Source organism: Ursus arctos, unplaced genomic scaffold (assembly GCF_023065955.2).
Source record: "Ursus arctos isolate Adak ecotype North America unplaced genomic scaffold, UrsArc2.0 scaffold_7, whole genome shotgun sequence".
In the NCBI taxonomy this organism is placed as follows: Eukaryota; Metazoa; Chordata; class Mammalia; order Carnivora; family Ursidae; genus Ursus; species Ursus arctos.
Window position 1 is genome coordinate 69,547,216 of NW_026623089.1, and position 27,887 is coordinate 69,575,102.

The 27,887-nt window shown below is 47.3% G+C and overlaps 1 protein-coding gene across 2 annotated transcripts in view; it reads left to right on the plus strand.

Moving 5' to 3' along the window:
- The window catches only part of SLC35F3 (solute carrier family 35 member F3), a 383,882-nt gene that overhangs the window by 243,313 nt on the left and 112,682 nt on the right, over positions 1–27,887 (plus strand). The window contains exon 1 of one of the 2 annotated variants that reach the window (XM_026504157.4): positions 23,472–23,692. The exons of the other annotated variant lie outside the window; for it this stretch is intronic. Within the exon in view, the coding sequence (XP_026359942.1) occupies positions 23,617–23,692 (76 nt within the window). The 5' untranslated portion in view covers positions 23,472–23,616. Of the gene's footprint in view, positions 1–23,471; positions 23,693–27,887 lie in introns of those variants that run through there. 2 annotated transcript variants of the gene reach the window in all.

Sequence of the window (27,887 nt, forward strand, 5' to 3'; positions counted from 1 at the left end):
CAGGTGCTGGGTGCGGGGCTCAGCAGCGGGGTGCAGAGCAACTAAGCAGGCACCTTGCCTTCACAGTCCTGACTTGCTATGAAGCATTGCTCAAAGGTCCAATTGCATGGAAATAACCAGAAGCTCCTGGGTTTGGTTGTTACCACGGAGCAAACTTCAAACCGACCAGCATTTGGTTTTTCAGACATGGCCAGCAAGCATGGTGAGCGGGAGGACTGAAGCCATGTCTCCGGGGGTGCTTAGCGAGACCCAAGCACAGGGCTGACTTGGTGCCTCTGCTCCGCGAGTGAGTCAGGCAGGGTGCCTTCTCCTAGTCCTGCACTGTCCACCTAGTCTTTCTGGTTCTCTCCATGGGCCAGTCTGGCACCCTGTTGGAGCTTCCACACCTTGGAAGCAAGTGAACAGGTGGGAAGGAGTGACCAGAGGACACACGTGGTCAGAATCCTTCCAGCGTCTATGCCGCCCTTTGCCCCGCCACTCTCCAGGCCAGGCCCCCCGTGAGCAGTTGCCGAGACAGTCTTTGTCAGACTCGACCTCCGTTCCCTCCAGCCACGGAATGATCCTGAGCACCACGTTACAAATTCATCTCTTCCCTTATTTCCATCGAATTTCCACGGCACAGTGTCTTGAGTGAAACTTGACTTTAATCCACTTGATGTCCCTCCTCTCTGGGCTCCCCAGCATGAGCCTGGCAAGGAGCAGAAGAAAATAAGGGAACATTTTTTAAATCCGGGTTTATCAAGGGCTAGAATCCTTGGGGCGTGGGTTCCTACCTGCTTTTCCAACCTCATTTCCCAGTGCATCTCCTGCTTGCTCCATTCCTGTGACACTGTCCTCCTTTCCTTGTGTGCCCTGTAGCTGGAAAGTTCTTCAGCTAGCTCTTTAAAGCCTGGCTTATTCTTCTTTCAGCTTTCAGCTCAATTTTCACATTCTCTAGGAGACCATCCCTGACACCCACAGCCCTAGCACATCACCCCACCTCCTCCTTTTCCTTGCTCATTGTCCGGCTCCTCGCTGAAATACAAGCCCTACAAGACCAGATGCTTTTAGCTTGTCAGAGATAAACACAGCCGGACGTTAGTTAGAACGGATTTTATTCAGTAACTGCTGACAGCAGGAGAAAGTCGCGCTCCGTTCCGCTGTGTGCAGAGGTGATTTAAAAGGACCACGAGGAGGGAGGGAGCGGGAATATAGAGCAGAGTCAAAGAAGGGGAAAATGGCAAAAAACAGGAAGTGAGGGTGTTGATTCATATGAAACCCATCAGGGTTGGCTAACTGGCACTTATCAAGTGAGGCTCCTACCTTCCCACAGAGGCTGGACGATGGGAGCCGTATCCTCAGGTGTTGGCTGGAACAAATAGTAGATTCTGCTAGCAACCTTGAGTCTTCTCAGATGGGCCCTTGAAGGGGGGCTGGGGTCATCCCGGAGATGGAGGCTGGAGCTTTTAGAAGCTATGTTAGTGTTTGTTCAGGTCTTCATAGGCCAAGATTGAGGCCCAGTTGAGGGCTCAGAGGAGCCTGGCTGGAGTTTAGGTGAGAAGGGAATCTTTGTCAACCTGGCACATAGGAAGTGCTCAGCTAACATTATTGAGTCCGTGGACAGATGAGTGAATGAATAACAGGAGCGGCTGTGGGTAGAGGCGTGGGCGCAGAAGGGAAGGAGAAGCTCTCCCTCCCGTGGAGGATGGAGGGCGACAGCTCAGCACGCCTTCAGGCTGTAAGATGGGGCCGTGGGCCTGCTGCGGCTCTCCCGCAGAGTACTGCAGTCCCTGTACAATGAGTGTTTGCGGAGGTGCTTCCGAACCTCCATTGACCTTGACTCAGTATCATTGATTTGAGGGAAAAGAAATTTCAAAAGAACCAGCATCAGGTTTTAATGCACGCGTGTTTGCAGCAATAACACATCTGTTGTGTTGAAAGACCAACCAAAAAAACAGAGGCAGCTGAACGACACCCACATTTTTTATCCTTGGCAAGATCAAATAGATCTATCCCTCTGAGAAGCTGTACAAACCCAGGTGGGAGTTAACACTGAGCTGCTCGAAATCCCTGCCAGGTCTCGTCCTCACCTGTGCTATTCTGTAAATACAAGTACAGAAAGATGTGTTGGCACGTGGAAACCCACCGGGACTCCGGGGGCACTGGGGAGATTTTTAGTAGGTGGTTAACCTGGAGAATATCAACTCTGGCAGCAAGAATGGAAACGTCTAGGACAGCTACAGTCATCTTGTCCCATTACGTCTCTAGTACTTACTGACCTTATAACTGGAATTTTGTGCCTTTTCACCACCTTTCTCCGGTCCCACCCACCCACCACCGGCCCTGCTCTGTCTTTGGTAACCACAAACCTCGTCTCTTTTCCTATGAGTTTGGTTTGGTTTGGTTATTTTTTTAGATTTCACATGTAAGTGAGATCATAACAGTGTTTATCTTTGTCTGATTTATTTCACTTAGCATAATGCCTTCAGTGTCCATTCATGTTGCCACAGATGGTAGGATTTCTTTGCTTTTTTTAATAGCTGAATAATACTCCAGCGTGTGTGTGTATGTGTAAGTGTGTGTATACAGTGTGTGTGTATGTGTGTGTATGTGTAAGTGTGTGTATACAGTGTGTGTGTATGTGTGTGTGTGTGTGTACTCCAACCATTGATGGACCAGGCAGCATATTGTTAGATCTTGTTTTTTTGTTTTTCTAATCCATTCAGCCATTCTGTGTCTTTTGATTGAAATTTAAAGGAACTTTTGATAGGTAAGGACTTATTATTGCCATTTTGTTAATGTTTTTTGGATGGTTTGTAATTCTGATTCTCCTTGTTTCTTATCCTACTGTCTTTCTTTGGGTTTTGATGTTTGACATATGAATGCTTTAACTTTTTTACCATGTTCTTTTGTGTAATTACTATAGGATTTTCCTGTATGGTTACCATGAGGGTTACATAAAATATTTTAAACTTATAATATCCTATTTTATTTTATTTTTTAAAGATTTTATTTACTTTCGAGAGAGAGAGAGAGACAGCACATGCAAGTGGGGGGAGGGGCAGAGGGGGAGAGAGAGAGAGAATCTCAAGCAGACTCTGTCCTGAGCTTGGAGCGATACAGGGCTCGATCTCATGACCCTGAGATCATGACCTGAGCCGAAATCAAGAGTGGGACGCTTAACTGACAGAGCCACCCAGATGCCCCTGTAACACCCTACTTAAAACTGATAAATTAAGTTCAACAGAATTTGTAAACTTTACACTTTTCCTTCTTCTCCCCCTCACATTTTAAGTTATTGCTGTTATAATTTACTTTTTTTTTACTATTATATAACTTACAACAGATTATTGTAGTTATGGGTTTTTTCATTTTTTTAACTTTTAAACTAGAGTTGTAAATGAATTATGTACCACTGTTACCATATTGCTGAATCTAACTATGACTATATATTTACCAGTGAGATTTACATGCCGTTTATGTTGTTAATTAGCATTCTTTGACTTCCACACAAAGAACTCCCTTTTGTACTCCTTGAAAGGCAAGTCTGGTAGTAATGAACTCCTTCAGCTTTTGTTTGTATAAGTCTTTCTCTCTCCTTTGTTTCTGAAGGACAAATACATCAGGTATGGGACTCTTAGTTGACAGGTCCTTTCCTTCAGTGTGTTGAGTAGGTCATTCCTTTCTCTCCTGGCCTGAAAAGTTTCTGCTGAGAAATCCGCTGCTAGTCTTAGGGAGATTCCCTTGAACGTAACTACTCTCTCTTCTCTTGCCACTCTTAAAATTCTTTGGTTTTGACTTTTGACAATTTAAATATAATGTAGCTCTGTGTACCCTGTTTAAGGTTAGTCTGTTTGGGATCCTTTGGACCTCATGGATCTGGATGTCTGTTTCTCTCCCCAGGTTTGGGAAGTTTCTAACCATTATTGCTTTAAATATAATTTCTGACCCTTTCTCTTTCTCTTTTCTTTCTGGAATTCTCATTATGTGAATATTGTTTGTTTTCAGTGTGTTCCATCATTTCCGTAGGTTTTCTTTACTTTTTCATTCTTTTTTCTTTTGCTCTTCTGACCGGGTAGTTCCCAGTGTCCCATTCTCCAGGTCACTGACTGTTTCTTCTGCATGGTCCAGTCTTTTTGAAACTCTGTGGAATTCTTCAGTTCAGTTCCTGCATTTTTCAGCTCTCAGAATTGTTTATTTGTTAATGGTTGCTGTTACCTTTTCTCACTTCTCATTTTGTTCATGCATTGTTTTTCTAATTTCATTTTGTTGTCTGTGTGTGTTTTCTTGCAGTTCACTAAGCTTCCTTAAGAGGACTATTCTGAATTCTTTGTCTGACAGTTCATAGTTGTCCATTTTTTTAGGGTCAGTTGTTAGAGCTTTATTAGTTTCCTTTGTTAGTGTCATATTATAAAATCCTATCAGATGTTTTGTGATCCTTGATTCTTTACATTGGTAAATGTGCGTTTGAGTAAGGGGGTCCGTCTTCCAGACTTTACAGGTTTGCTTTGGCAGAGACCGTTCTTCACCGGTCAGCTCAGTTTGGGTGTCTGAGTGTTTCTGCTGGTAATGTGCTTGGGCAGGTGGGGCTTGCTGTAAGGTCTGTTTTTAGGTGAGGCAAGTGTTTGAGCTCCGAAGACAAGGATCAGGAGGTGGGGAGTACCACTGGCTGCGAACAGCTGGATAGGACTGCTGCTTTGGTTCCCTGCCCAGTGAGGCTGTAGGATGGGCTCCATAGTTGCCCAGATTCTCGGTCAGACTTACTAAGTGGTTGGAACTGGGCGCTATATTCAATAGTGGGGGCTGTGAATGAGCCTGCTTGTTCTAGAAGGGTTAACAGGGCAGGACCCAGGGCCTGTACCTCTCATTGTTTGGGATCCTTCATCAAGCCTGAGTGTGCACTGAACTCTCTGGTCAGGTGAGGCCACTGGCTTTGCTCTGCAGATGGGGTACGCGGGGGGCTGTGCTCTGTGTTCAGGTGCTAATGTATGTAGGGCTGTTGAATGAGCTTACAGCTTCCAACGTGCTGGTTGGCTTCCCTGGTCGCATCTGCTGAAGGCTGTGTTTAGCAATGAGCGGGGCTGTGAATGAGATTCCCTGCCCAGGCACAGCCGGAGAAGCACGTCTACCGCTGGTAAAGCTGTTTGTTGTCTTATCTCAAGCTGACCCACACCCCAAGTTCTCTGACCAAACAGGGCCCCTTGTGTTATTCTGCAAACCATCAGCTCTGCCCACCTGCCTCTCCGTTGGAGTGTCACAGGGCCATATAGCTTCTAGAATTTGTCTCCAGCCCTTCTAATCAGAAGGGGCCTGAAAACACTCTTCACAGTGGGTGGGGCTCTGTCTCAGCCCCCTTCACCGGGTAGGAAGGGGAGGGGGGCTGCTCCAGGCTATTCTTAATGTCCCACACAGGCTTTCTAGTTGGGAGGGGCCAGGAGCTGCCCTCAGCTTTGGCTGTGAATAATCCCCCTGCCGGTACAAAGCCGGGAATGCTCCCTGTAAGGACTGGCTTTGTTCTGGGGGCGATCCTTTCTGCCAGCCGCCTCTTGGCTTGAGTGCCAAGCTGCACAGCTTCCAGGATAGGAAGATGGGGCCTGGGAGGCACTCTCCGCAGCAGGTGGGGCTGTGACTCAGCACTTCGCCTGGGCGTGGGCAAGCTGGGCTCTCGGGCTGACGGAACTCCTCGCTTGAGGATTCCGATCGGGCAGATGGCCCGATGTGTCTGGTCGGAGCACAGACATCCTCCACCTGATCCGGCAGACGAACGAAACCACTGGTTGGGATCAGTTCTTGGGCACTGCAGCTATGAACTCGGCCTGCCAAGATCTGTGTGCTGCTTGTGGCAAGCCCCTCCCCCCTCCTCCAGCACAGCGGGATCCCCACTGTTTGAGGCCCACAGATTCACCTGCAGTCCCCATGGTATGAGATCAGAACAGCGGCTCCTGCAAAGTGGCCCACGATGCTGGTGGGGGCTGATTTTTCCTCCTGGGCTCCCACTGGAGAAACCAGAGGCTCAGGGGACACCTCTCCGTGAGGTGTTGCGCTGGCCTGGGGCAGAAGCAACATGCGCAACGTGTCGTGGCTTCTCTTCCCCTTCTAACACAGTCGATTTTAAACTTTGTGGCGTAGGGGGTGTTCTTCAGTCTCACCTCCATGTCTGTGATTCTCTCAGTGGTGTCTTGTTCTTGAATACCTGTTAGATGTTCTCCTTGAGAGGGGGCGTGAGGTCGGGAACAACCGATGTCTCTGTCTTGGTGACATCAGAAATCCCTTTCTCCTTTCTTAATGGCTTCCATTGGTTCTTACACCAACATTTGTGCGGGGCCCCCCTCCGTGCCCTGCATCCTGCAAGCACTAGAGATCGGGCCGTAGACCAGACTCCTGTCCCCCTGGAGCTTACTCAGAGCAGGAAGACCCGAGACTAAAGAAATAGGTGCACAGCCGCCAGTCCAGGGAAAGAGTGAGTGCTACAGACAGGTGACCACCCACGAGTGACCGCCAGCACCCTGACCTAACCAGGGGTGAGGGCCAGAGGACGCATTCTTCAGGAAGGGACGCTTAAGGTGAGGGTCAGAGAAGGAGTAGAAAGGAACAGACAGGTCGGGAAGAAAGCATGTTCCAGCAGAGATGAAGGTGTGAAGGGAAAATGAGCATGTCTGCAGGGAGGAGGCTGGGGGGTGATGGGCAGGGACTGGATCTCCTGGACCTGGAGGGCTTACACTTTAGAGAGACCCCTCTGGTGGCAGCAAGCAGGGTAGAGCGGGTAGGACTCGGTGCCAAGGGGCCAGTTAAGACAGTCTAGTAATAGTGCTGGCCAGTGCATGTTGGAAAATGAATTGGAGTTGAATTAGAATAGACACAGAGGAGAGATAAGAGTGTTTAAAACACATGTATGAGAGAAAATCAGCAATATTTAATGAAAAGCGTCACTGGAAGAAAGAACGTCTAAGCTGCACTGGACTAGACTTGCAGTCCGCGCCGTTGCACACGGCCAGGCCCAGGCTGCTTGACGCCTGCTGGATAACAGGTTGGCTGGGCTTCGGAGTCTGAGGGCCACGGTAGGCAGCTGGGAGTAGAGAAGTCTATTTTAGTCGATTCACCAGCCTCCTTACCGATATGTACTCAGTCTCTGGTGCTGCAGTTGCCGAACTGGGTGGCCTGAAATTCTATGATCATCAGTGCATCGTACCTGATGGCGTGTGAAGCTGGCTCACACCATCCCCTTCCAATTACACACCTCCTTCCGGTTTCAAGTTCAGTGACATCACACTGGTAACCTGAAATCATCATATTTACACCAAAGCCATGAAAAAAAATGCCACACATCAGGGCTTTTATTTTCAGAGCTGGCGTACCACTTTTCAGAATATATAGTAAGTTATCTAGGTTGTACTGTGTGTGGCCTTCGAGGATTTTGAGGAAGAGGCGCATACAAGACTCTTTTGAAGATTTTCTTTGTATGTTCGGTCACTAAAACCTCATCCTCCGTGGCTCTGATACACCAATTCCCTTGGGAAGCCTCCTCCTTGGTGACTGAGGAGAAGGTGATGGGAGGGACGAGTCCTGCTGAGTTTGACTTCAGGTTCTAGGTATCTCTGTGAAGGCATAGACGTTCTAGATCCAAGAAAGAAAAAGAAGTAATTATGCTGTAGAAAATCATGCACTGCAGGAAAACGGGGAATGGGTCCTTATTTTTTAATTGTCTTCCCCATTTTGGCACTTAGGAAAAATACACAGAGAGAGGGGGAGAAATACATAAAGTCTTGGGTAAGTGTTGGCAGGAGAACACTTGCTGGAAATCTGTAGCAGTCCTAGACTTACCTCGTGTATTTTGGCTGTGTGTAAGCACCCCTGATGTTCAGTGACCTGGGCAGCTTGGCTAAGGGCTGGAGCTAACAGAATCACGTGCGCTGCCAGGCCAGCCCCCAGCAGCCTCACCCAGCCCAACAAGTGAGCCAAGCAGTGGGCCCCCATGCCCGGTCCTTCCAGTGCTGTGGAGTTCTGATTACTACAGGGTCCCACGTAATCCTCCCCACCCCATGCAAGGAAGTCAGGGCCGTGCCCATTTCACAGAGGCAGGAGCTGAAATATCTAGATAGAGATTGTAATCCTCATCTCTAGTAATTTAATGGACTCCAAGGACAAATACTGTAAGAATATCAAAGCCCAAGGGCATGCATAGTAGCAGGTAGGTGCATTGAACATCTGGCCTGAAAGGTTGTATGTCATCATTTGTAAAAGCTGGCCAGTTTCTTTTCATAACATTTTTAGCACATATTTACTTAAGAAAAATCAGTCCAAAAAAAGAAAGGAACAAGAGAAATAATTTTAAAAGTCACCAGCTGAGGGGCACCTGGGTGGCTCAGTCAGTTGAGCATCTGACTGTTGATTTCGGCTTAGGTCATGATCTCTGGGTCCTGGGATCAAGCCTGGCCTTGGGCTCTGCACTCAGCAGGGAGTCTGCTTGTCCCCCTCCCTTTGTTCCTCCCCACCCCAGTCATGCACTTGTGCGCTCTCTCTCTCAAATAAAATCTTTTTTTAAAAATGTCACCTGCTGTGCCACCGAACACAGTAGCTACTAATATTTTTGTGAAAAACCTCATTTATTTAATAATAGATACCAATAGATATATTGGTATATATCAGAACAAACTTTTTATCTGTTTTAAGAAGCATATGAGGTTTTTAGTTTTTTATTTTATTTTATTTTATTTTTAAAAGATTTTATTTATGTATTTGAGAGAGAGTGAGAGAGAGCACGAGCGGAGGTTGGGGGGTGCAGAGGGAGAAGCAGGCTCCCTGCTGAGCAGGGAGCCCAATATAGGGCTCCATTCCCGGACCCTGGAACCATGACCTGAGCTGAAGGCAGACACTTAACAGACTGAGCCACCCAGGTGCCCAAAGAAGTATATGGGTTTTCTAAATAACAGCTTTATTGAGCTAAAACTAGCACCACACAATTCACCTATTAAAAAGTACAACTCAGTGTTTTTTAGTATATTCGAGAATTGTGCGACCATCACCACATTTAATTTCGGAACACATTTATCACCCCAAAAAGAAACTCCGTAGGCATTAGCAGTTACCCTCAATTCTCCCCTCCCCCAAACTCTAGCCACCAGTAATCTACTTTCTGTCTCTATAAATTCACCTTTTCTGGACATTTCATGGAAATGGGATCATACAAGATGTATCCTTTTTCTTCTTTAAGATTTTATTTATTTACTTGACAGAGAGAGAGAGAATGAGAGGGAGAGCACAAGCAGGGGGAGCAGCAGAGGGAGAGGGAGAAGCAGACTCCCTGCTGAGCAGGGAGCATTTATGCAGGACTCATAATCCCAGGATCCTGGGATCATGACCTGAGCCGAAGGCAGACGCCCACCAGACTGTGCCACCCAGGCGCCCCAAGATGTGTCCTTTTGGACATGGATCTGGCACCTTTTACTTGGCGTAATGTTTTCAAGGCTTATCAATATCATAGCGTGTATCAGTACTTCATTTTGTTTTGGCCGAATATTCCATTTAGTGGCTATACCATGTTGTCTATATTCGTTTATAGTCAGTGGACATTTGGCATATTTCCATTTGGGGCTATTATGAATAATGCCGCTGTGAGCATTCATGCACAAGTGTTTGTATGGCCATACGTTTTTATTTCTCTTGGGTATATACCTAGACGGAGAATTGCTGGGTCATAGCGCAAAGTCTGTATTTAACCTTGTGAGGAGCTGGCAGACTGTTTTCCACAGTGGCTGCACGCTTTACAATCCCACCAGCAGTGTCTGAATTGTTCTTCTAGGTTGGTCTACATCTTCCCCAACAATTGTTCTTGGCCAACATTTTGGATCTAACCATCCCAGTAGGTATAAGGTGGCTTCTCGTTGTGGTTTTCCTTTGTATTTCCCTTATGTCTGTTGAGGTTCTGTATCTTTTTGTGTGCTTACAAACCATTTGTGAATCTTCTTTGGAAAAATACCTCTTCAGGTCCTTTGCTCATTTTTTTTTCACCTTTTTAAAGACCTTATTATTATTACTAGTTTTTTTAGGTTACGTTAGTCACCGTACAGTACATCATTAGTTTTGATGTAGTGTTCCATGATTCATTGTTTGCATGTAACACCCAGTGCTCCATGCAATACGCGCCCTCCTTTTTTTTTTTTAAAGATTTTATTTATTTACTCGACAGAGATAGAGACAGCCAGCGAGAGAGGGAACACAAGCAGGGGGAGTGGGAGAGGAAGAAGCAGGCTCATAGCGGAGGAGCCTGATGTGGGGCTCGATCCCATAACGCCGGGATCATGCCGTGAGCCAAAGGCAGACACTTAACCGCTGTGCCACCCAGGCGCCCCCAATACGCGCCCTCCTTAATACCCATCCCTGGGCTAGCCCATCCCCCAACCCCCTTCCCCTCTGAAACCCTCAGTTTGCTTCCATAGTCTCTCATGGTTCGTCTTCCCCTCTGATTCCCCCCTTCATTTGTCCCTTCCTTCTCCAAATGTCCTCCCTGCTATTATTTTAGAGCAGTTTTGGTTTACAACAAAATTGGGAGAAAGGTACAGATTTCCTGTACCACTCCCTGGCCCCAAACATGCATAGCCTTCACCATTCTCAACATCACTCACCAGAATGGCACATTTTTTACCAAGGATTAACCTACATGGACACAACATAATCACCCAAAGTCCATAGTTGACTTTAGGGTTCACTCTCAGTGCTGTACATTCTTTGGTTTGGACAAATGTATAATGACATACAATGACAAATGTATAATGACATAATGACAAACATTATACAGGGTATTTTTGCTGCCCTAAAGTATTTTGCTTGAGAAGAGCCTGATGTGGGGCTCGATCCCACAACGCCGGGATCACGCCCTGAGCCGAAGGCAGACGCTTAACCGCTGAGCCACCCAGGCGCCCCTTGATAGCTGTTTTTTAGCACATTGTATGGATGTACCACAAGTTCTTTATCCGTTCACCTACTGAAGGACATGTTGATGGTTCTAAGTTTTGGCAGTTATGAATAAAGTTATGAATAAACATCCATGTGCAGGTTTTTGTATAGACGTGATTTTCATTTCCTCTGGGTAAATACCAAGGAGCATGATTGCTGGGTCATGTGGTAAGAGTGTGTTTAATTTTATGAAGAAACTGCCAAACTGTCTTCCAAAGTGGCGGTACCATTTTGCATTGCACTGCACAGCAATGACGAGAGTTCCCATTGCTCCTCATCCTCGCCAGCATTTGGTGTTGTCAGTGTTCCAGATTTGGCCATGCTAATGGCTGTGCAGTGGTATTTCGGTGTTGTTTTAATTTCCCTTTCCCTGGTGGTATATTACGTGGAGCATCTTTTCATGTGTGTATTTGCCATCTGCATATCTTTTCTGTTGAGGTGTTCATATGGTCTTTGGCCCATTTAAAAATCACCTTTGCCTGTTTTTTAATTGGGGTTTTATCTTCCTATTGAGTTGGCAGAGTGCTTTATATATTTTAGGTAGAAGTCCTAATCATTTATATGACCTACGAATATTTTCTTCCATTCTCTTTGTTGTCCCCGTGGTGAGAAACCTACGACTTTGCTATTTTGCCCGTGCCCACTCCCTTTGTGACAGAGCCGTCGCGGAGCCTCACCCAATGCCCTAATTCACCTCCCATCTCCTGGAAGACTCCATTTGGAGTTTGGAAGCACTCATATTGCCTTTTATTTCTTAAGATTGGGGGGGGGGGGTAGGTTTGTTTTCCTAGAGGCACAACAACTTCCTTTCCTAAAAACAAGGGTCACTTTGAAGACACTGTAATTTTCCTGCACCTGGCCCAAAGTTTACAACTGAAATCCAAGAAAGAGTGGTCTGTTTCTTTCACCTCCTCAAGAGTCTGAAACACCGCAGGTCTCCTCGGTCTGAAGTGCTCCCGGCTTCATAGCAGCAGCAGCTGTGAGAAGGACCTCATCATGTGGTCCTTGTGCACTCCCGGAGATATATTTAAGATCCTTCTATTTTTTTGTTTGTTTGTTTCTAAGATTTCACTTATTTATTTCAGAGAGAGAGGCAGAGAGCATGAGCAGGGGGAGGGGCCGAGAGAGAGGGAGAAGCAGGTTCCCTGCTGAGCAGGGAGCCTGATGCGGGGCTCAATCCCAGGACCCTGAGATCATGACCTAAGCCAAAGGCAGATGCACAACTGACTGAGCCACCCAGGTGCCCCTAAGATATTTCTATTTAGTGTTCCCAGAATCGCTGTAGCTTTTTGTTTCTCATCATCCTCTTAGTTTTAGTCTTCCCTGGCCCAACTTAAGGGTGATGTACTAGGTGATTTCCAAAACTCTTTCCACCTTGCAGAGTCTATGCCCTTAAACAGTGCCCAAGCCCTCCTGTGCATGGGCACAGAGTATCACCTGTAAGCCACACACCCAAAGCCTACTAGTAAGCGGGAGAGGACTATCATCAAATCAGAAAAGACCCCATACATAGCTGTGAGTTGGGTTGGGCCCATGGACTCTGAGTCCCAGCGTGACTTGGTCACCACTAACCAAATTCATCGAGAAGTTTCCTGCAAATGAATACATCTGGGTGAAGACAGTGTGCTTACATATATCATTTCTGGGTGGGGTTGTAGATAACTATTTTGCAATGAAAGTGATTTTTTTAATTCTAGTTTATGCTGACACCTTAAGTTTACCTATTTGTTGTCTTCAGTTAGCTCCAAGGACAGTTGAGTTGAACCCTTTGTGGTTTATTTCTCCCATGTCATTAAGAAATCAAATATTGCTTCAAGGGCCATGGGTGAAGGGTGCCTCAAATTCTGCAAATGTCACTGCTGGAGACAGATTTTCGAGCTACAGTCATTCTTTGTGTCTTAGATATTTTAGGTTGTTACTGATCCCAAATTAGAATTCTGCTATCAATAGAGCATTTGATGCAGCTCAGTTTAAATAAGCAGTCAAGGTTAAAACAAAGATCGATGAGCTTAGCTTGTCTTGTGAGTGTTTCCCATAAGCTAGCCTCTTCACAGAGCTGCCACCACGATTGGTCCTCCCCCCAGTGAGCAGAAGCCCGAGACTTGAATGCATTGTATATGCGCGCTGAATTGCTTTTGATGGTGTGTTTTTTGTCTTCTGTTTTCATATTTGTTCTTTTGCAGAAAGAGTGGGGTTAGAGTAGGGGGTAAGGTGGAGCCAGAGGGGGCATGTTTCAGGCAGTAGGTTGAATTGTGTCACATTTGGTCCCTTTGAGCTTGCAGGAAGTAGAGAGAACATATCAAACCAAATAAATCCTTGCGGAGAAGTATTTATATTAATAGAAAATATGGAATGGGTGTACAAAAATCCACTAATAAAAACTATGCCTAATCATTTCTACCTGTGCCCTGAAGCCACTAGCTGAGGCTGTTGTGCTGAAAGGTGCGGAAGCAGTGCACTGTGGGGCCATTCTGCTGTTTTCCCGCCATCATGTCAGAGTGCCAGCCTCCCTCATGGGCTGGAGCCCTCTGGGTTTCAAACACCTGGGTTTCAAACTACAAGGTGCCCGGGGCACCACAGAGCTGACCAGGACACAAGGAGATGGCAGTCCTCTCATGTGAGACAGATACTCGACACAATAGCCTTTTCTCTCATGCACACTCAAGACAGGATCTAAAACTCCATATAAACAGGAGTGAAGAGATGAGGGAAGAGATTAAACAAGATTTCACTGAGGTTGGAGCAAAGACAGAAGCATCCTAAGGAAGCAGTCCCAAGGGGAGGCACCTGGTCCTTGCCATGCCAACAGGGCCCTCCCCCAGGGGGCTGTACCAACTCAAAGCTTTGGGGTCATGTCCCTTTCACTCTGGCAGGAAGAAGCCAACTGCTACTCCTTCTCCCTTCTCTTTGTTTCATTACTAGCATCTTCTGAAAATTTACACCGCAAGAATATAAAAAGGATGGGAGGAAACAAAATAGTCAAAATATGGAAAACAGAACTGTATGTTCCTTTTGCTATTGGAATAGACACTTCTATAAAGACGAACAATGGCTTTAAAAGCATGGGTCTAAAAGGGTTTTATATAAGAAGAATAGAAATTGTCTAAATATTTCAAGACAAAAAAATAAATATTTTAAGAGAAAAAAAGCAGTTACAGCATTATTTTATACACTCCTGAACATGAAGGCTTTTCCTGTTTTATGAGCATTTGTATCTGCTTGCGAGAGACACCTTTTAGACCCTTTAAACTATTCTCAGGCATCATTATTGGTCTCAACCCCATCTACTACTGAACTGAACTTCTAAAAGTAGATAAACTTCTCCTTTAAAGAAGTCTCAAGGAGAAAGTAAATGAATCAGTATTTGTGTGGTAGTTAGAAAAAAAAAACGAAAACACGGTAGCCTATTTTGGTTTTGTCTGAATATATATTATATACATATATATACACACACATATACATATATGTATATATATGTATATACATGTATATATGTGTGTGTATATATGTGAATGACATGGCCTACATATAAAATGAATATATAATATATATAAAAATCATAATGGACATAAAATACATGCCTTGTTTTCTCTCCTTAGCATTTTCCTGTGTTATTACAAGCTCTTTTTATTGGCTGCATTATACTCTTTTGCATAAATACAGCAAACTTTATTTTCCATTTCCCTGTTGTTGAACCTTTTGGCCGTTTTTCGTTTTTTACTTACTCATAGTAAAACTTGGATGGACATCTTTGTCCGTATATCTATCTTCACATCAGATTATTTCTTGGTGAAATTCCTAAAAATGGAAATAGTGGGTAATAGGCCATAAACATTTGTATTTTTTCAGAATTTTGATATACATTGCCAGTTTTCAGAAGGGGCATATCAGTTTTACTTTATCAGCAGTATATGAAATTTCCAAGGATCACCATCTTAAAATCAAAAGGGGGATTGGCTAAAAAAATCCCCAAAACAAAGTTTGACTAGATAATTTCAGAAGGTTCCCATCAAGCTGGAAAATAATTATGGGGTTGATGTGCTGTGGCAAACCCACTTGTCTCACCAGCAAGTGCTCTCGGCTGGTCACTCAGTGTCACAGGGCCTCCGATGCCTCCTCAGAACACTGACAAGCCCATGTTTGCCAAAGTGACAGGAGTTAGTGTCGGAAGGTAGTTTTGGAATCCATGAGACAGAAATATTCTGACACCAGCAGGATAATATTCGAAACAAATCATGCATGCATTTAATCCTCCAAACCCAACCAAGAACTTTAGAGAATTCCTGGGACTCATCCCCTTCCCTACGCTAGCCAGTCATTTTGGGGAAAGGCATGACCAGCTGCCTCAGCCAGGAGCAAGGGGTGCCTCCAGACCTCTGCTTCTTCTTGCTTTTGTCACAATTTGTGGGACCTTCTCTTGGAACCCTACAGCAAAAAGCAACCTTTGCCTTAAGCAGGATTTTTGTTTGTTTGCTTTCGGAAAAAAAGAGGTGTGTTCCTCGTATCCAGTTAAATTGTAGAACATCTCTCTCCCTTGGTCCTGCCCCTCCTTCCTCTGATGAGTATTGCAATTTCATGTGAACACCTGTGCCTACACATGCCCAGCACAGGTCAACTGATATCTTGTGCAAAACAAGGGAGAAAAATGGCAATTCTCAAGGGCGATTTTTGGGAAGACCCAATTATGTCTTGGGAGCATTTTATATTTTTTGGCCAGTGCGGTCATCTGGTAAGCCCTGACATACAAAATGCTGACTCTCACCCAGTGAGTTCACAGAGAGTTATGGGGGCTTGGTCAGCTATGCTCAGAGGTAATGGTCTCCACTGCTAATGACAGTAGTTTGGCCAAGACCCAAACCCACTAACGTGGGCAAGTTGGTCTGTTCTTTGGGATAGGGGAGCAGAGTGCACCGATACGCAGAGGACAGTTCCCCCTTAGGGCAAAGTGAGACTGAACCAAGACTTCAGGGAAGCGAGATTAGCAGGGAGGAGGCTTTGGTCACAGGAATTGGCGGGGGGGGGGGGGGGGGGGACACTTCCCCTTTCCAGTCAGATCAGCGGAAGACACTTCCCAGGAGGTTCTCCTTGGCTGGGAGGCCAGTGAGCCTGGAGCCTGGCCTGTAGGAGCCATGGTGGGTAGACGAAGGAGACGGTGAGGGTGCCGTGTGGATGGGGAGCCCCAGGGACTAGGAAAATGTGGGAGGTAGGAGGTGTGTTAAGTAGTTTTCAGGCACCTGTGAGACACTCTATAACCACCCCTACAAGGAAATGCGTTACACAGTCTCCATGATCCGTGGAGGTTTCTGGTGATTTTAGGTTATACAGAGGGGCAGAGCTAGGCCAGGCACCAGGAGGCCCAGCTGTTTCCTAGATTCAGCCTCCCTGGGGAAATGAAGGACGATCGCCAGGTTCTCAGGAGAGGAAAGAAGCCGTGGGGATCAGGGTCGGTGTGAAGAGTGGGGTACCCAAAGGTTGCCCACACGGAGGGTGGTTGGGCTGCCTGGAGCTCCTTTGACAAATGGGCGGGATTTCTGACTCCGAAGGGGCTGTGTCCAGGGCTCGTTCAGGAAGCTGAGCCTGACAGTACCTGCCTGCAGACCTGCTGAATCTACGTCTCTGGATTCAGCTTTTTGTCCACTAACCACGGGCAGGTTCCTGGTCCTTTCTGCCCTGGTGATTTTCCATCCATCCATCCATCCATGCATCCGTTCAGCAGTGCTGATTGAGGCCCTGTTCATGGGCAAGGTCCCTAACTCACAGTGCTTACAGCCCAGTAGGAAGCTGAAGCAAGTATACAAATAACTCTTCGGCAGGACGGAGGTGATCACTGCCTTCAGAGAAGTGCAAAGAGCTCCCTGACTCCAGAGGAGGCCCTGCTCCCAGAGATCAGGACTTCAGAAATTCTATCTGCCCAACTTGGAGCCTCTTCTGTCCTCTGTGAACGTGACCTTTGCCTGCTGATCCAGGCCTGCCCTGTGCTCAGGAACTCAGGACTGGAGCAGGCGCCTTCCCAAACCCATACATCTTTCTCATTTTCAAGCCAGTCTGATGGCCAATCCCCTTGATTCACCCTTGGAAACAAATACCAGCCAAGGGAGTCTGCTGCTGGCATTGACAAGGATCCGATGTAGGTCAGTATTCTAGTTCCCACTCCACAGAGGAGGAAGAGCAGAGCAATCAGACGGAAGTCCAGCTGTGGTCGATGAATCATCCGGAACACAGCAAGCGGCTATTTCTGAACTAAATGGCATCAGATCTCTCTCCTCACCTTGAGTCCAGTGTCCTGGTCTCCAAAGCACTTCCTCTGACTTGAAGCCAGCGAGGGGCAGAGAGCCCTGAGCAGAAGGGATTTGGCAAGCATGGTTTTGTCACTGTTGTTCCCATGCCAGCACAAAGGGATAGTCTGGAAGGCAGCTGAAGCAGACAGTTCTAGAAAACTCCAGAATTCTGGGTCCTGTGAATATGCCCCTTGCTTGCTTCCTTCCTCCTTTCTTTCCTCCCTCCCTCCCTTCCTTCCAAGTTTCCTGTTTTGAGCACCTACTACATACGCCATATATGGTGCTTAGCATCTGAGATAGAGCAAACCAGAGGTGGCCCCTCCCCATTAAAGAACCTAGTGGGAGAGCCTGGAAATAATGACTTCTCTTCTGAGTGCTGCCTCTTGGCCAGGTGCCCTTCCATGTAGTTCACATGTGTTCCTTTTTCTAATCTTCACGGCAGCGCTGGAGGGTGCCTGCTACTGTTATCTCCATCGTGAGGATGAACTGTTGAGCATGGGGAGATTGAACAACTTACCCACATGAAACCACTGATAAGCAGCACCCTCTTTGCATACTGATTCACGGTATTGGAAGCGATCTGTGCAAGCTGGCTTGTTCATGTCCCGAAGTGGACGAGAATGGTCATTTCTTATCTTCTGGGGACCAGACATCCTGAGGTTTCTCTACACTGAAGATCTGTATTGACATCTAGGTAGGTCTCTGAAGGTCCCAGGAAAGGGGGCCCCAGCCCTACCCCTGGTGTCCTTCCTAGCCCTGCCGCTCCCTCAGGGAAGCTGCCCCTTTTCAGCTCCCACCATTCCACCATGCTGTGGCCCAGTCCTGCAGAGGGTCTCCCCATGCGTCACTGGACACAGGACAGGACAGGCTCCTGACTGGGTTCCACAAAGGAATTGACCAGACATCCCATTCCCATCTCTGTGCCTCTCGTTTTGTTCATGGTGATCCTGACTACGGGCTCAGAATGGCCACAAAGCTAGCTATTGTCTGGTCACCATGGAGCAGTCATGGAGGGGCCTGGAGGGGCTGCGTCTGCAAGAACAATCTTGACATTACCTCTAGCAAAAGAAGGATCCTAGTAGGACCCCAATGAGTCTGAGCTTGTCCTGGTGATGCACACTACTAGAGAAGGAACTTGTGAAGATGGGAAAGGCCACCGAGTGATCTGTCTAAAGGTTCTTGTTTCCCTGAATTTGCACATGGAGTTATTGAAAACGTTATCAATTACTCCTGCCAGATCAAGGGACTGAGCTGCCCAATGCATGGAGTTAATTTCTTTCAATCATTAGATCATTAGATCTTCTCTCCTGTTGGAAATACCAATGCATGCTCCACTTTGAAAGCTTCTAATGCTGCAGACTGATTTATTTGGATAAAACTCCATTTCTGGTTCCTGGAACTACTTTAAGTGATTATTTTTAAACATCGATAACCACAGAAATAATTTGTTACTCTTACTATTTAATTCTGTGAAGGACTATGAAAGAGTGTTAATATTTCAGGGTAAATTAATTGGAAGTGGTCTGTTTTCTGACTATTGAAAACCTTAGCTGGATTTTTAATTTTTTATTATTTATTTTGAAGAGATTAAGTAAAGCTTTCCATGTAACTTAAAAAGAATATAATTTTTAATAGTATTTTCAGGCCACATGCATTATGACCCAGGAGTGGACCACACTAAACCAACTTACTTGATTACAGTCAGCAATGAAAGAGAAGAACAAAATAAATTGGAATGGAATAGAATAGAACAGAACGGAATAGCAGTGCTCATGCACAGTAAGGGTAGTATTTTATTAAATATTCAAATTAACTATGTATGTGTTTGTATATGTAAAATATATTTTTACCAATTTTTTAATCGATATATAATGTACAAGCAGTGAAATTCATCCTTTTTAGTGAGAAGCTATGAATTTCAACAAACAAAAATATATTTCTGACTATGTCAAAAAAGTGAGAAAACCACGAGAGTCCATTTAACTAACTGGAGATATTTGTGAAGGATATGATTCTTTTAAGATCTTTGGAGGCAGTGACAACTGTCTTATCTTGGAAGATAATTTCATATACCCCAAATTGTAAAGCCAAATGGGACCTTGGAGATTGTTCAGTCATTGGTTTTCAAAACTTTCTTTGTACAGTGACAACTTTTTTATAAACTAAATCTAACATGGAACCCCCAACATATAAAAGTAGAGTTGACTTGCACAGAGACCAAGAAAAACAGTTTGAAAACTACCAATGGAGTCTAATTGTCTTGTGCCCAAGTTGGGAAACTGAGGCCAGAATAGGCTGAGTGACCTGTCGAGGTTGGCCACTCTTTTTGGCAGAGCTGGAGCTCAAACTCAAGCTGTCATTGGCTGTCATGTCTCTTGGGCTCAAGAGAATCCCAAGTATTACTTAACCCCATGAAGAGGATTGGATGGATAACTTTCTGGAACAGTGCAGTGTGTCTGTAGATACTCACACACCGTTACAGAAGAAAGGATAGGCCAGTGATCACCATGGACAGCAGAAGTAGGAGTCAGTCCGGAAAGACCAGAACAGGTTGTTCGGGCAACACAAATTAGTTAGGGAAGCTAGAGAATGAATATAGAGCCAGGACTGGGAGCCCAATACCAGAAAGAAAAGTAGTAAGCCTCCAGAACGTGAGGAATCGGCCAGGTCCTTCGAGCTACCCACTTCCTGGTGATTCATCCCCAAGCTGTCTGCCTGAGTCTTCCTAAAGGGCCATGGCTAGGCCCCCACCTGGAGTTGCAATTTAAATCTAGCCTCTTGGTCATACAAGAAACTGGCTGATTTGTCTCCTTTCTTACCTGGGACTCCTCTTTCACTTCCTTACTCTTTGGTTTGTGAGTGGGAAGTCGGGGGCAGGCAGGGAGGCTGTTGTGGTCAGGTCAGGGAATATAAAACTCATACTCACGGTTTGTAAGTTCTGCATCGTGGGCTTGTTACTCCCTGTATCTATTCAGTGAACTTGCTTCAGTGTCTGGACCATAATGTTAAGAACACAAAACCCACCGACCCTTTATGAGGCTGTTATACCAGAATGCCGAAACTGCCATTAAATACCCCAGCACCCCACCCTCATCGATGAAAAGAGGGAAACAAACCAGAGAGTGGGGTTAGTGGCAAAGAACATTCTTCTATGAGAGCAGATACCACGTCGTATGAAATGGATTTGATGAGCAAGCCATTGTCCCATACATTTTTAGAAGATGACATTAATGAGTATGACCTTGAAAAAGTCACCCCAGTTCCTCTTTCGGATAAATTCCTATAATACTAAATTTAAGACAGGTAGATACCCAATGACACCATTGAGTTATTAACTCATACCAACATTCTCCAAAGAGGAATAGAGTCAAATGAACCATCCTCTTACCTAGACATTATATATAGGGTTGTTTCCAGTGATACTTCATGGACCATGTCTTTGTCTTTATTAAATAATTATTATGAAGAATTATTAGCGCTTTTTTTTTTTTTGTGATTTGAGGTTTGAGTTTTTAAGTGGGGAACTTGTGTGATTTACTAGGTATCCCTGAGTTAGGTTATGGTAGCCTAGCAGTGGGTTTTAAATTGTTGGAATTCTCAAAATACTAGTGTGTGCTCATATACCAGCACACAGATAACATTCTAGAATAATTAGATAATTGTCTTCATGTGAGTTTTTAACTACGCAGCCTCACCACATTCACTCAGGGGTATCACTTCTCATATGGTTAAGCAGCGGGAACTCCTATTTTTAAAAGGAGTATAGGGAATATTTGGGGAGGGGTAAGATTTTTGGGGTTGAAACACAAGGTGTGAGCTGATGGAGTTGAGTGTAGAAAACAAGAAACAGCACTCAGTTCTTAAAATTAAGGGGAGGAAGTTAAGATAACAATCGGTACCTCCGCTTTGATAAGCAGAAGTTGACAGACACAAGGAGGTGATGACCTTTCAGGTATCCCCGAAGGTCCTGGGGTATCCTGTAGGGGGAAAAAGGCTTAGGTATAATTATTTAATGAGTGAAGTCAATGACAGGAGTATCTAACAACAATATTTAATCATCTATTTAACTTATATGTGACGTTGCAATAAATCGAAAGCAGATCTATAAAAAAAAAACAGACAAATATTCATTGGGCACTTTTGTTGTGAGCTGCCCATAGAATGTGGACAGGCTAACTTGAAGTGCTGCGAGAGACCCAGACTCCAGGAGGTTCGAGAGCATGATGAAATCAATAAAAAACCACATTCAAGTGACAGGGAATGGATTATGAGTTACTTGACTGGTATCTTGCTCCTGAATTGGAATAGTTAAGGGGAATGTTTGCATTTCACATCCACAACATAAGAGAAGAGCATGGCAGGTTTTTGTAAATACACTAGTGAGTGCGGGTTTTTGATTCGTTCAGACTGGGATTTGAATCCCTGCTTGGCCAGTTACTCACTCTATGACCTGGGACATTTTACGTAACCTCTCTCAGCCTCAGGTTACCCATCTATGAAACAAGGTAATAACGATCTCTCAGAGCTTTTGTAAGTAAGTAATGAAATGACTTCTGTCAAACAAATTGACCTGGTACTTAATACATAGTAAGTACTCAGCAAATAGGGACTGCCATTCTGTGATACCTGTTTTAGTTACTCTGTATATAATAAATGTTGATTGATGAACTTGGTGAAACAACATACAAGAATATTATGTTTATTAAAAAGGTCCTTTTTATATAAGATGAAATTCTTTTGCTTTAGCCTTATTTGTGCTTAATTTTTACAAATCTAATTCACAAAATTGACTTAGAGTATGGTCTCTAAGGGTCTTGGGACAAGTTCCTTGTGAGAGGCATGTAATGTAGAGGCTACCACTAGAGGGCTCTGCAGAGACCCTAAAATCCTTCCTTGGCTACAGTGAGGAGGAGGAAGGAACCTTGAGAAGCCATGGCCTTTCAGAGACTCAGGGGCCATTCTGTCCATCGTGGCTCTTCAAGAGGTCAAGTAATAACAGGACAACTTGTAGGAGCCACTTCCGCCAGAAACCTGGGGGTATACAGGTGGATATCACCAGAACCTCTTGCTCTAAGGTCGTTCTCTGCCTCTACCACTCCACTGGGTCACCTTTCTCGGGGGCACGAATTACACTGTACAACGTTGAGACAGGAAACAGGTAGAGCGGGAGCTTCTGAAACTCTGGGTAAGGACTTAACAATAACAACAAAACCCACCTTGAATGGCCGCTGAATCTTCAGTTTCCCAGAGGAGGCTGGGACCCAAACTGATGTCTGGGCATGTGTGAGTGAGATGCACATGAAGTTTTGTGCACTTCTGGGGCTGCACAAGCCCTGTGCATCCTACCTGCAGGGTGGTGGCAGGGCATCTTTGTTGATGACGCATTATCACTGGATAAATGCCCTGGGGACTCGGTGGTCACTTAAGGATCACCCAGCCAATGATGCAATAGGGATGTCACTGCTTTTTTAAAGGCATCATTGGCCAGTAGTTTACAGCTGGGTCTGAGTAGGAGCCGTGAGACCAGTGCCTGCAGAGACAAGTGCCAGACCGGCTGCTGAAGCAGGAACCTGGGAGCTGGGCAGAAATGGAATTTACTCCACCTCCCAGGGAGTTGGGCCTCCCTGGACCCGGGCAGTGGCGGCAGGAACAGAAATCTCAAGCCTTGATTTTCTTGTTGCCACATTGGTCTGTGGACTTTGCATCTTCTTCCCCCCCCCCGCCCCAAATTGTTGTCCTCCGAGGCCAGATAAAATAATGGGCTCCTAAACTCTTTCAAAGAAGTTGAACGCAAGCCGTGGGAAGCTTTGCTTTCCCCCCCCCCCCCCCCCGACTTCTTCCTGTAAACCACAGTTCAGGACTTGGTGCAGGGAAGAATCAGCTCTCAATCCAAAGTCAGACGCCTCGCTTTTTAAACTCGTGAAACACTGAGGCTAAGTTCTGGGGTCTCCCCTCCCATGAGCTGGTGGCGGAAAAGGGCGGACGGGGAGCCGCTGGCCAGCCCTGCCGCGGGACCGAGGCCACAGCCAGGACAGGGCCGGGAGGGAGGACCTGGGCTGCAGGGCTGGGCGTCCCAGGACGGGGGGCGGAGCAGGTGAGCCCGCGGGGTGGGCGTGGGGAGTGCACTTGTACGTGACGTTGGAGTTTGCAGCAACCTCCAGGCAGGAGCTGTGGGCGCGTGTGTGGAGTGGCTGCGCGGCCAGGGAAGATGTGCTCGGAGGGGCCGCCGCAGTGAGCCCCGCGGCAGCAGGAGCACGGCCGGCAGCCCCGGGGGCAGGGCCTGAGCGGCCAGCCGCTCGCGCTCCTCCGCGGCCGAGGCCACGGGACCGGACCCGAGAGGCGCGCCCCGGCCGGCCCCAGGATGTAGGCGATCCGCGGAGGCGCTCCTGCAGGCGGACGGCTCATCATGAAGAAGCACTCGGCCCGGGTGGCCCCGCTCAGCGCCTGCAACAGTCCGGTCCTTACCCTCACCAAAGTGGAAGGTAACGGCCAGGGACGGCGGGGGCTGCCGCGGGCTGACGCGAGGTCGCTGCGCCCCGGCGGGGGGGGCCGCCACCCTGCCCGGGCTCCCTGGCTGTGGGTGTCGCCGCGCTCCCCAGGAAGCGTCGCCCGCAGTGCAGCGCCCCATGCCTGCTGCCTGGGAAGGGGGAGCAGCTCGGTAGCTCCCAGGGCCGGGCTGAGCCGCTGCGGGGTCTGCGGGGTCTGTGGGGCTGTCCCCGAGCTGCTAGAGCACAGGGCTGGCTCCTTCCTGCGTGGCCCCAGCGCATCTGGCAGCAACAGGGCAGTGGTGGCCTGAGCTGTCCCGAGGCACCTGCCAGTGGGGCCAGGGAGGAGGGGGTCTCGAAGTCAGGAACCAGCGCTCTCCTTCACCCCCCACCACACACACGCACCACTTGAATCCCCTGGGTTTGGAGCATCCCCTCCACTCCCACCCCCACCCCCGGGCAGACCAGAGGTATTGCTCAGCCCGAGGAGAAGGAGATGCTGCCGCAGGCCCAGTCACCTCTCCTGCCCCTGAAGCCCACCAGCCCACCGATGTGACTGCCCAGCTCCGGGAATGGGCAGGCGGGCAGGTGAGAGAGAAGCCACCAGCAGCCTAGAAACAGGTCCTTTCCCGACTCAGAGGAAAGACAGACACGTACTCAGACACAGCTGTTATTCTGCTGTAGTAAAGGGGACCTTCTTTTCTGAAGGGGGGGGGATGCAGAGAGAGACCAGTCTCAGTCCTTAACTGCTTCTAACAGGAGGTGGAATGGCCAGTGTCCGTAGAGCTGGCTGATTTAGCCAAGTGAGGGCTGGGAAGGGGCCGCCAGCCAGTGGGGAGAGGAAGGCAGACCCCCTCCGTTTCCGGCCGTCACTTACCCTGACCTCACAGAGCCCAGTGCAACCAGTGCGTAAGGGGAAAGCCCGGTTTCTCCCGTGCCCTGGCACTGCAGCCTGGAGCCCGGCCCTCCATGTGATGGCTTCCAAGGACCTGTACCCCTCACGAGTTCTTGTGTGTTACCGTGAGACAGAACCAGCAAGAACAAGACAGAAGCTAGCAGGGCACTTGTGTACTCGACACGCAGCCCTCCTCTGCCAGGAGCCATCCTGGTCCCATTACCCCCATTCTACAGATGAGGACTGTGAGACCCAGAAAGGTGGGATTGACTTGTCTAAGACCTACAGCTAATAGGTGATGAAACAGGAATGGAATCCTGGGCCCTCTGACCCCAACCCACACTGTTCAGAACAGTATTCTGCACTAACCTGCAACTACTGACCTTTTTCATCGTTCTCTGTCTATAGGAGGTTGATTTTTTTTCTGGTCATAGAGCTGTCTCTTCCCCTCCCCCCATCCCCATCTCAGAAAAGACTTAGTATCTGTCATCTACACCTGAATTGAGTGCAGGTGCCAAATTTCCTAAGGGGGTTTGCATTTCCAAGCCTCCTCAGGGACACCGCCCAGATGTATATGCAAGTTGGGAAGGGAAGGGTTAGATATATTTTTCCCTTAGGGAACGTGGAAGTGTCTACTCACTCCTGGGGTCCTTGTGGGAAGTCACCCCACGTCCCCCTTTCAAGTAAGGCAGGTGGGTGCTGCTCCCCAGCAATAGTGTCACCCTGGTAATCCCCAGCCCATCGTGCAGGACAGGTCTGAGCTGCACTTGGAGTCAGGCTGGACCCGGATGGTGAGGTCACCCAGGCTCCGTGCCGTGACCCCAGAGGTGCTGCAGGAGGCAGCGAGCAACATGCCAGACCCAGGTTCACCTTCAGGGAATAAAACTGGGGAGACCCTTCCGCAGTTCCCTTAGGGCTGCTGTCAGGCGAACTTTGAGCTTCCTGTCCACGCTGACAACCTTCGCAAGCCATGGACTTGGTTTTTTAACCAACATTGGCATGTCCCTGTGTGTGGGTAGTGGACAGTGTGTTTAACTGAGAATCAGAGAGATCAGGGATTAGGACTGTGCTCTTCCCCCGGTGCCATTGGACTTGTGTAAACCATGAATCCTGGGCCTCAGTTGCCTGGTTTGAGCCCTGGTACAACAGAATAACAACCTACCTCAGCTGACTTTCGGGAATGCAGCGAGGTAGGCTGGGTGCTAATGCCTAGCACCTATCTGGCATACAGTAGATGCTTAATAAATGTCTGGCAGTCTTCCTACCACAGATTGTCTTGCGCCTTCAGCAAACCTTCTTGCTGTTCTCAAGGAGTACATGTGTGTGGATGGTATCTAGAAGCATCTGCCTGGTTCCAGGGATACTAGAAAGCCCCCAGTTCCTGTTATGTATGGGATCCCAAAGTGTATGTCAGCAGAAGTCCTCAGGGCATGCCTGGGCCTACGCGTAGCATGTTTTTCTCTGCCTGGTTTGCTCCCCCCCCCCCTTTTGGGTGTTTTTGTTCAATTTGGCTTTTGGTCTATTTTTTGAAACATTTGCATCTCGTGTGCTTGCTGTGGAAGTGCTGACTCATTTTGTTTTGCCTTGGAAGCACAGGGCAAGGTGGCCCCCAAACTGTGGCTGTTTCTGTGTGGATGGTAGACAGGCTAACAGCGACGGAGCGCGGCCAGCAAGGAGTATTTATTAGGGTTTGGAGTGTGTCTTCTGTGGGGAGGCAAGAAGGCACCAGCCCGAGGTACATATAAAACCAAAATAGAAAATGCAATGCTTGGTTGAACTTCAACACAGGAAAATGGACAAGATGACTTCATTTACTCAATAAATACCACGTCCAACCCTACTCCGTCCTACTCCGCGTCCCTCGTCTACATAGCGAGGCCCTAGAAATGCAAAAATGAGCAACATTACCTTCATTCCCTTAAGGAAGTTTTAGTCTAGAGGAAAAGAGACATACAGATATATTTTCTAGTATAAGATAGTAACTTCTGGCTCAAAGCTAAGAACAGAGTGCCACGGGGACACTGATAGTTAAGTAATGTGAGCAGGCCCTCCTGAGGAGAGGGCCTTTCTGAGCAGGAGGAGGCCTGTCTGAGGAGGAAGCTTTCTGAGGTAGAGGTGTTGTAACCGAAGTGAGAAAACTTGTCAGGCACAGAAGGGAGGGAAGGCTGTTTCAGGCAGAAGGAATGGGGTGTGCACACGCTTGGCCAGGAAGCCTGAGAAGGAGAGAGCAGCTGGGCCCCGGTTAGGGCTTGAGGCTTGAAAAGTAGTTTCCAGCCAGGTTGATGGCATCTGTCCCGTCTGACAGCATATCTCGTTCTCATATCCTTTTCCTCTCTTTCCCATCAGACTCAGACACTGAATATCGATCAGTAACACGTCTCTAGTCGGGGAGTATTTCCTGGGATCATCTATGTTCACAACCAGCTAATTCACGTTCGATACAGTTCCATTCAGTAGGAATTAGTAGTTGAGAACAGCATAACAGATTTCCCCAAGAGGCCGGCAACATGCAGTCAGGTGGGAAGAGGGGAAGAGTGAGGGCTTTGAAATTAGATGGACGGGCTTAATGCCTGCCTCTCCTGCTGAGCCAAATAACTTTGGTAAATGATTGAAGCTCAGTGGGAATCCGTTCTCTCATATGGAAATGAGCAGGACAATACAGTCCCTCTTACTAATGAGAGTCATCCTTTTGGGCTGATGAGCCCACCACGTTGCAGGCACTCGGTTTGGGGAGATCGCTACCTTATTGCTATTTGGCCCAAAGGAAGGATAGGCATCGTCCCCCCAGTTTATAGACAAGGAAGCTGAGTTTCAGAGAAAGCATTCATGCGGGGTCATGTGGTTGGAAAGCAAGGGTGCCGGGCACCATGTCCGTATCTACGTGGCTCCACAATGTTGCAACACCTCGGTACAACTGCATTTCATAGGAGGAGTGGTGAGAGTTTGATCTGTTCTGGGCACCTTATAGTGCTCAGGAAATGTGTGCTCACTGGAGCTCCAAATACAATAGGAGGTAGAGGTCTGGACCATCCCTGGGGCTCCCTGTTGTTGATGTTCTTAGTACTTCTGCCCTGGGGCAGTCCGCCTGTCTCAGCACCCCCCAGTGTAGGTGTGGCTACTTTGTTTCTATTTATGGGGTGGGCTGTCATCCTGGGAGGCTCCTCGGTCATGTAAGTAGACACCCAGCCCTGTTGGTCCAATCTGAGAGGAGTCTTGAAAAATATACTGCTGAAGTGTTCTGTACCCAAAAAGGTTTCCCAGGTTGGATTGGCCGAGACCTGAAACCTCAATGGCAAA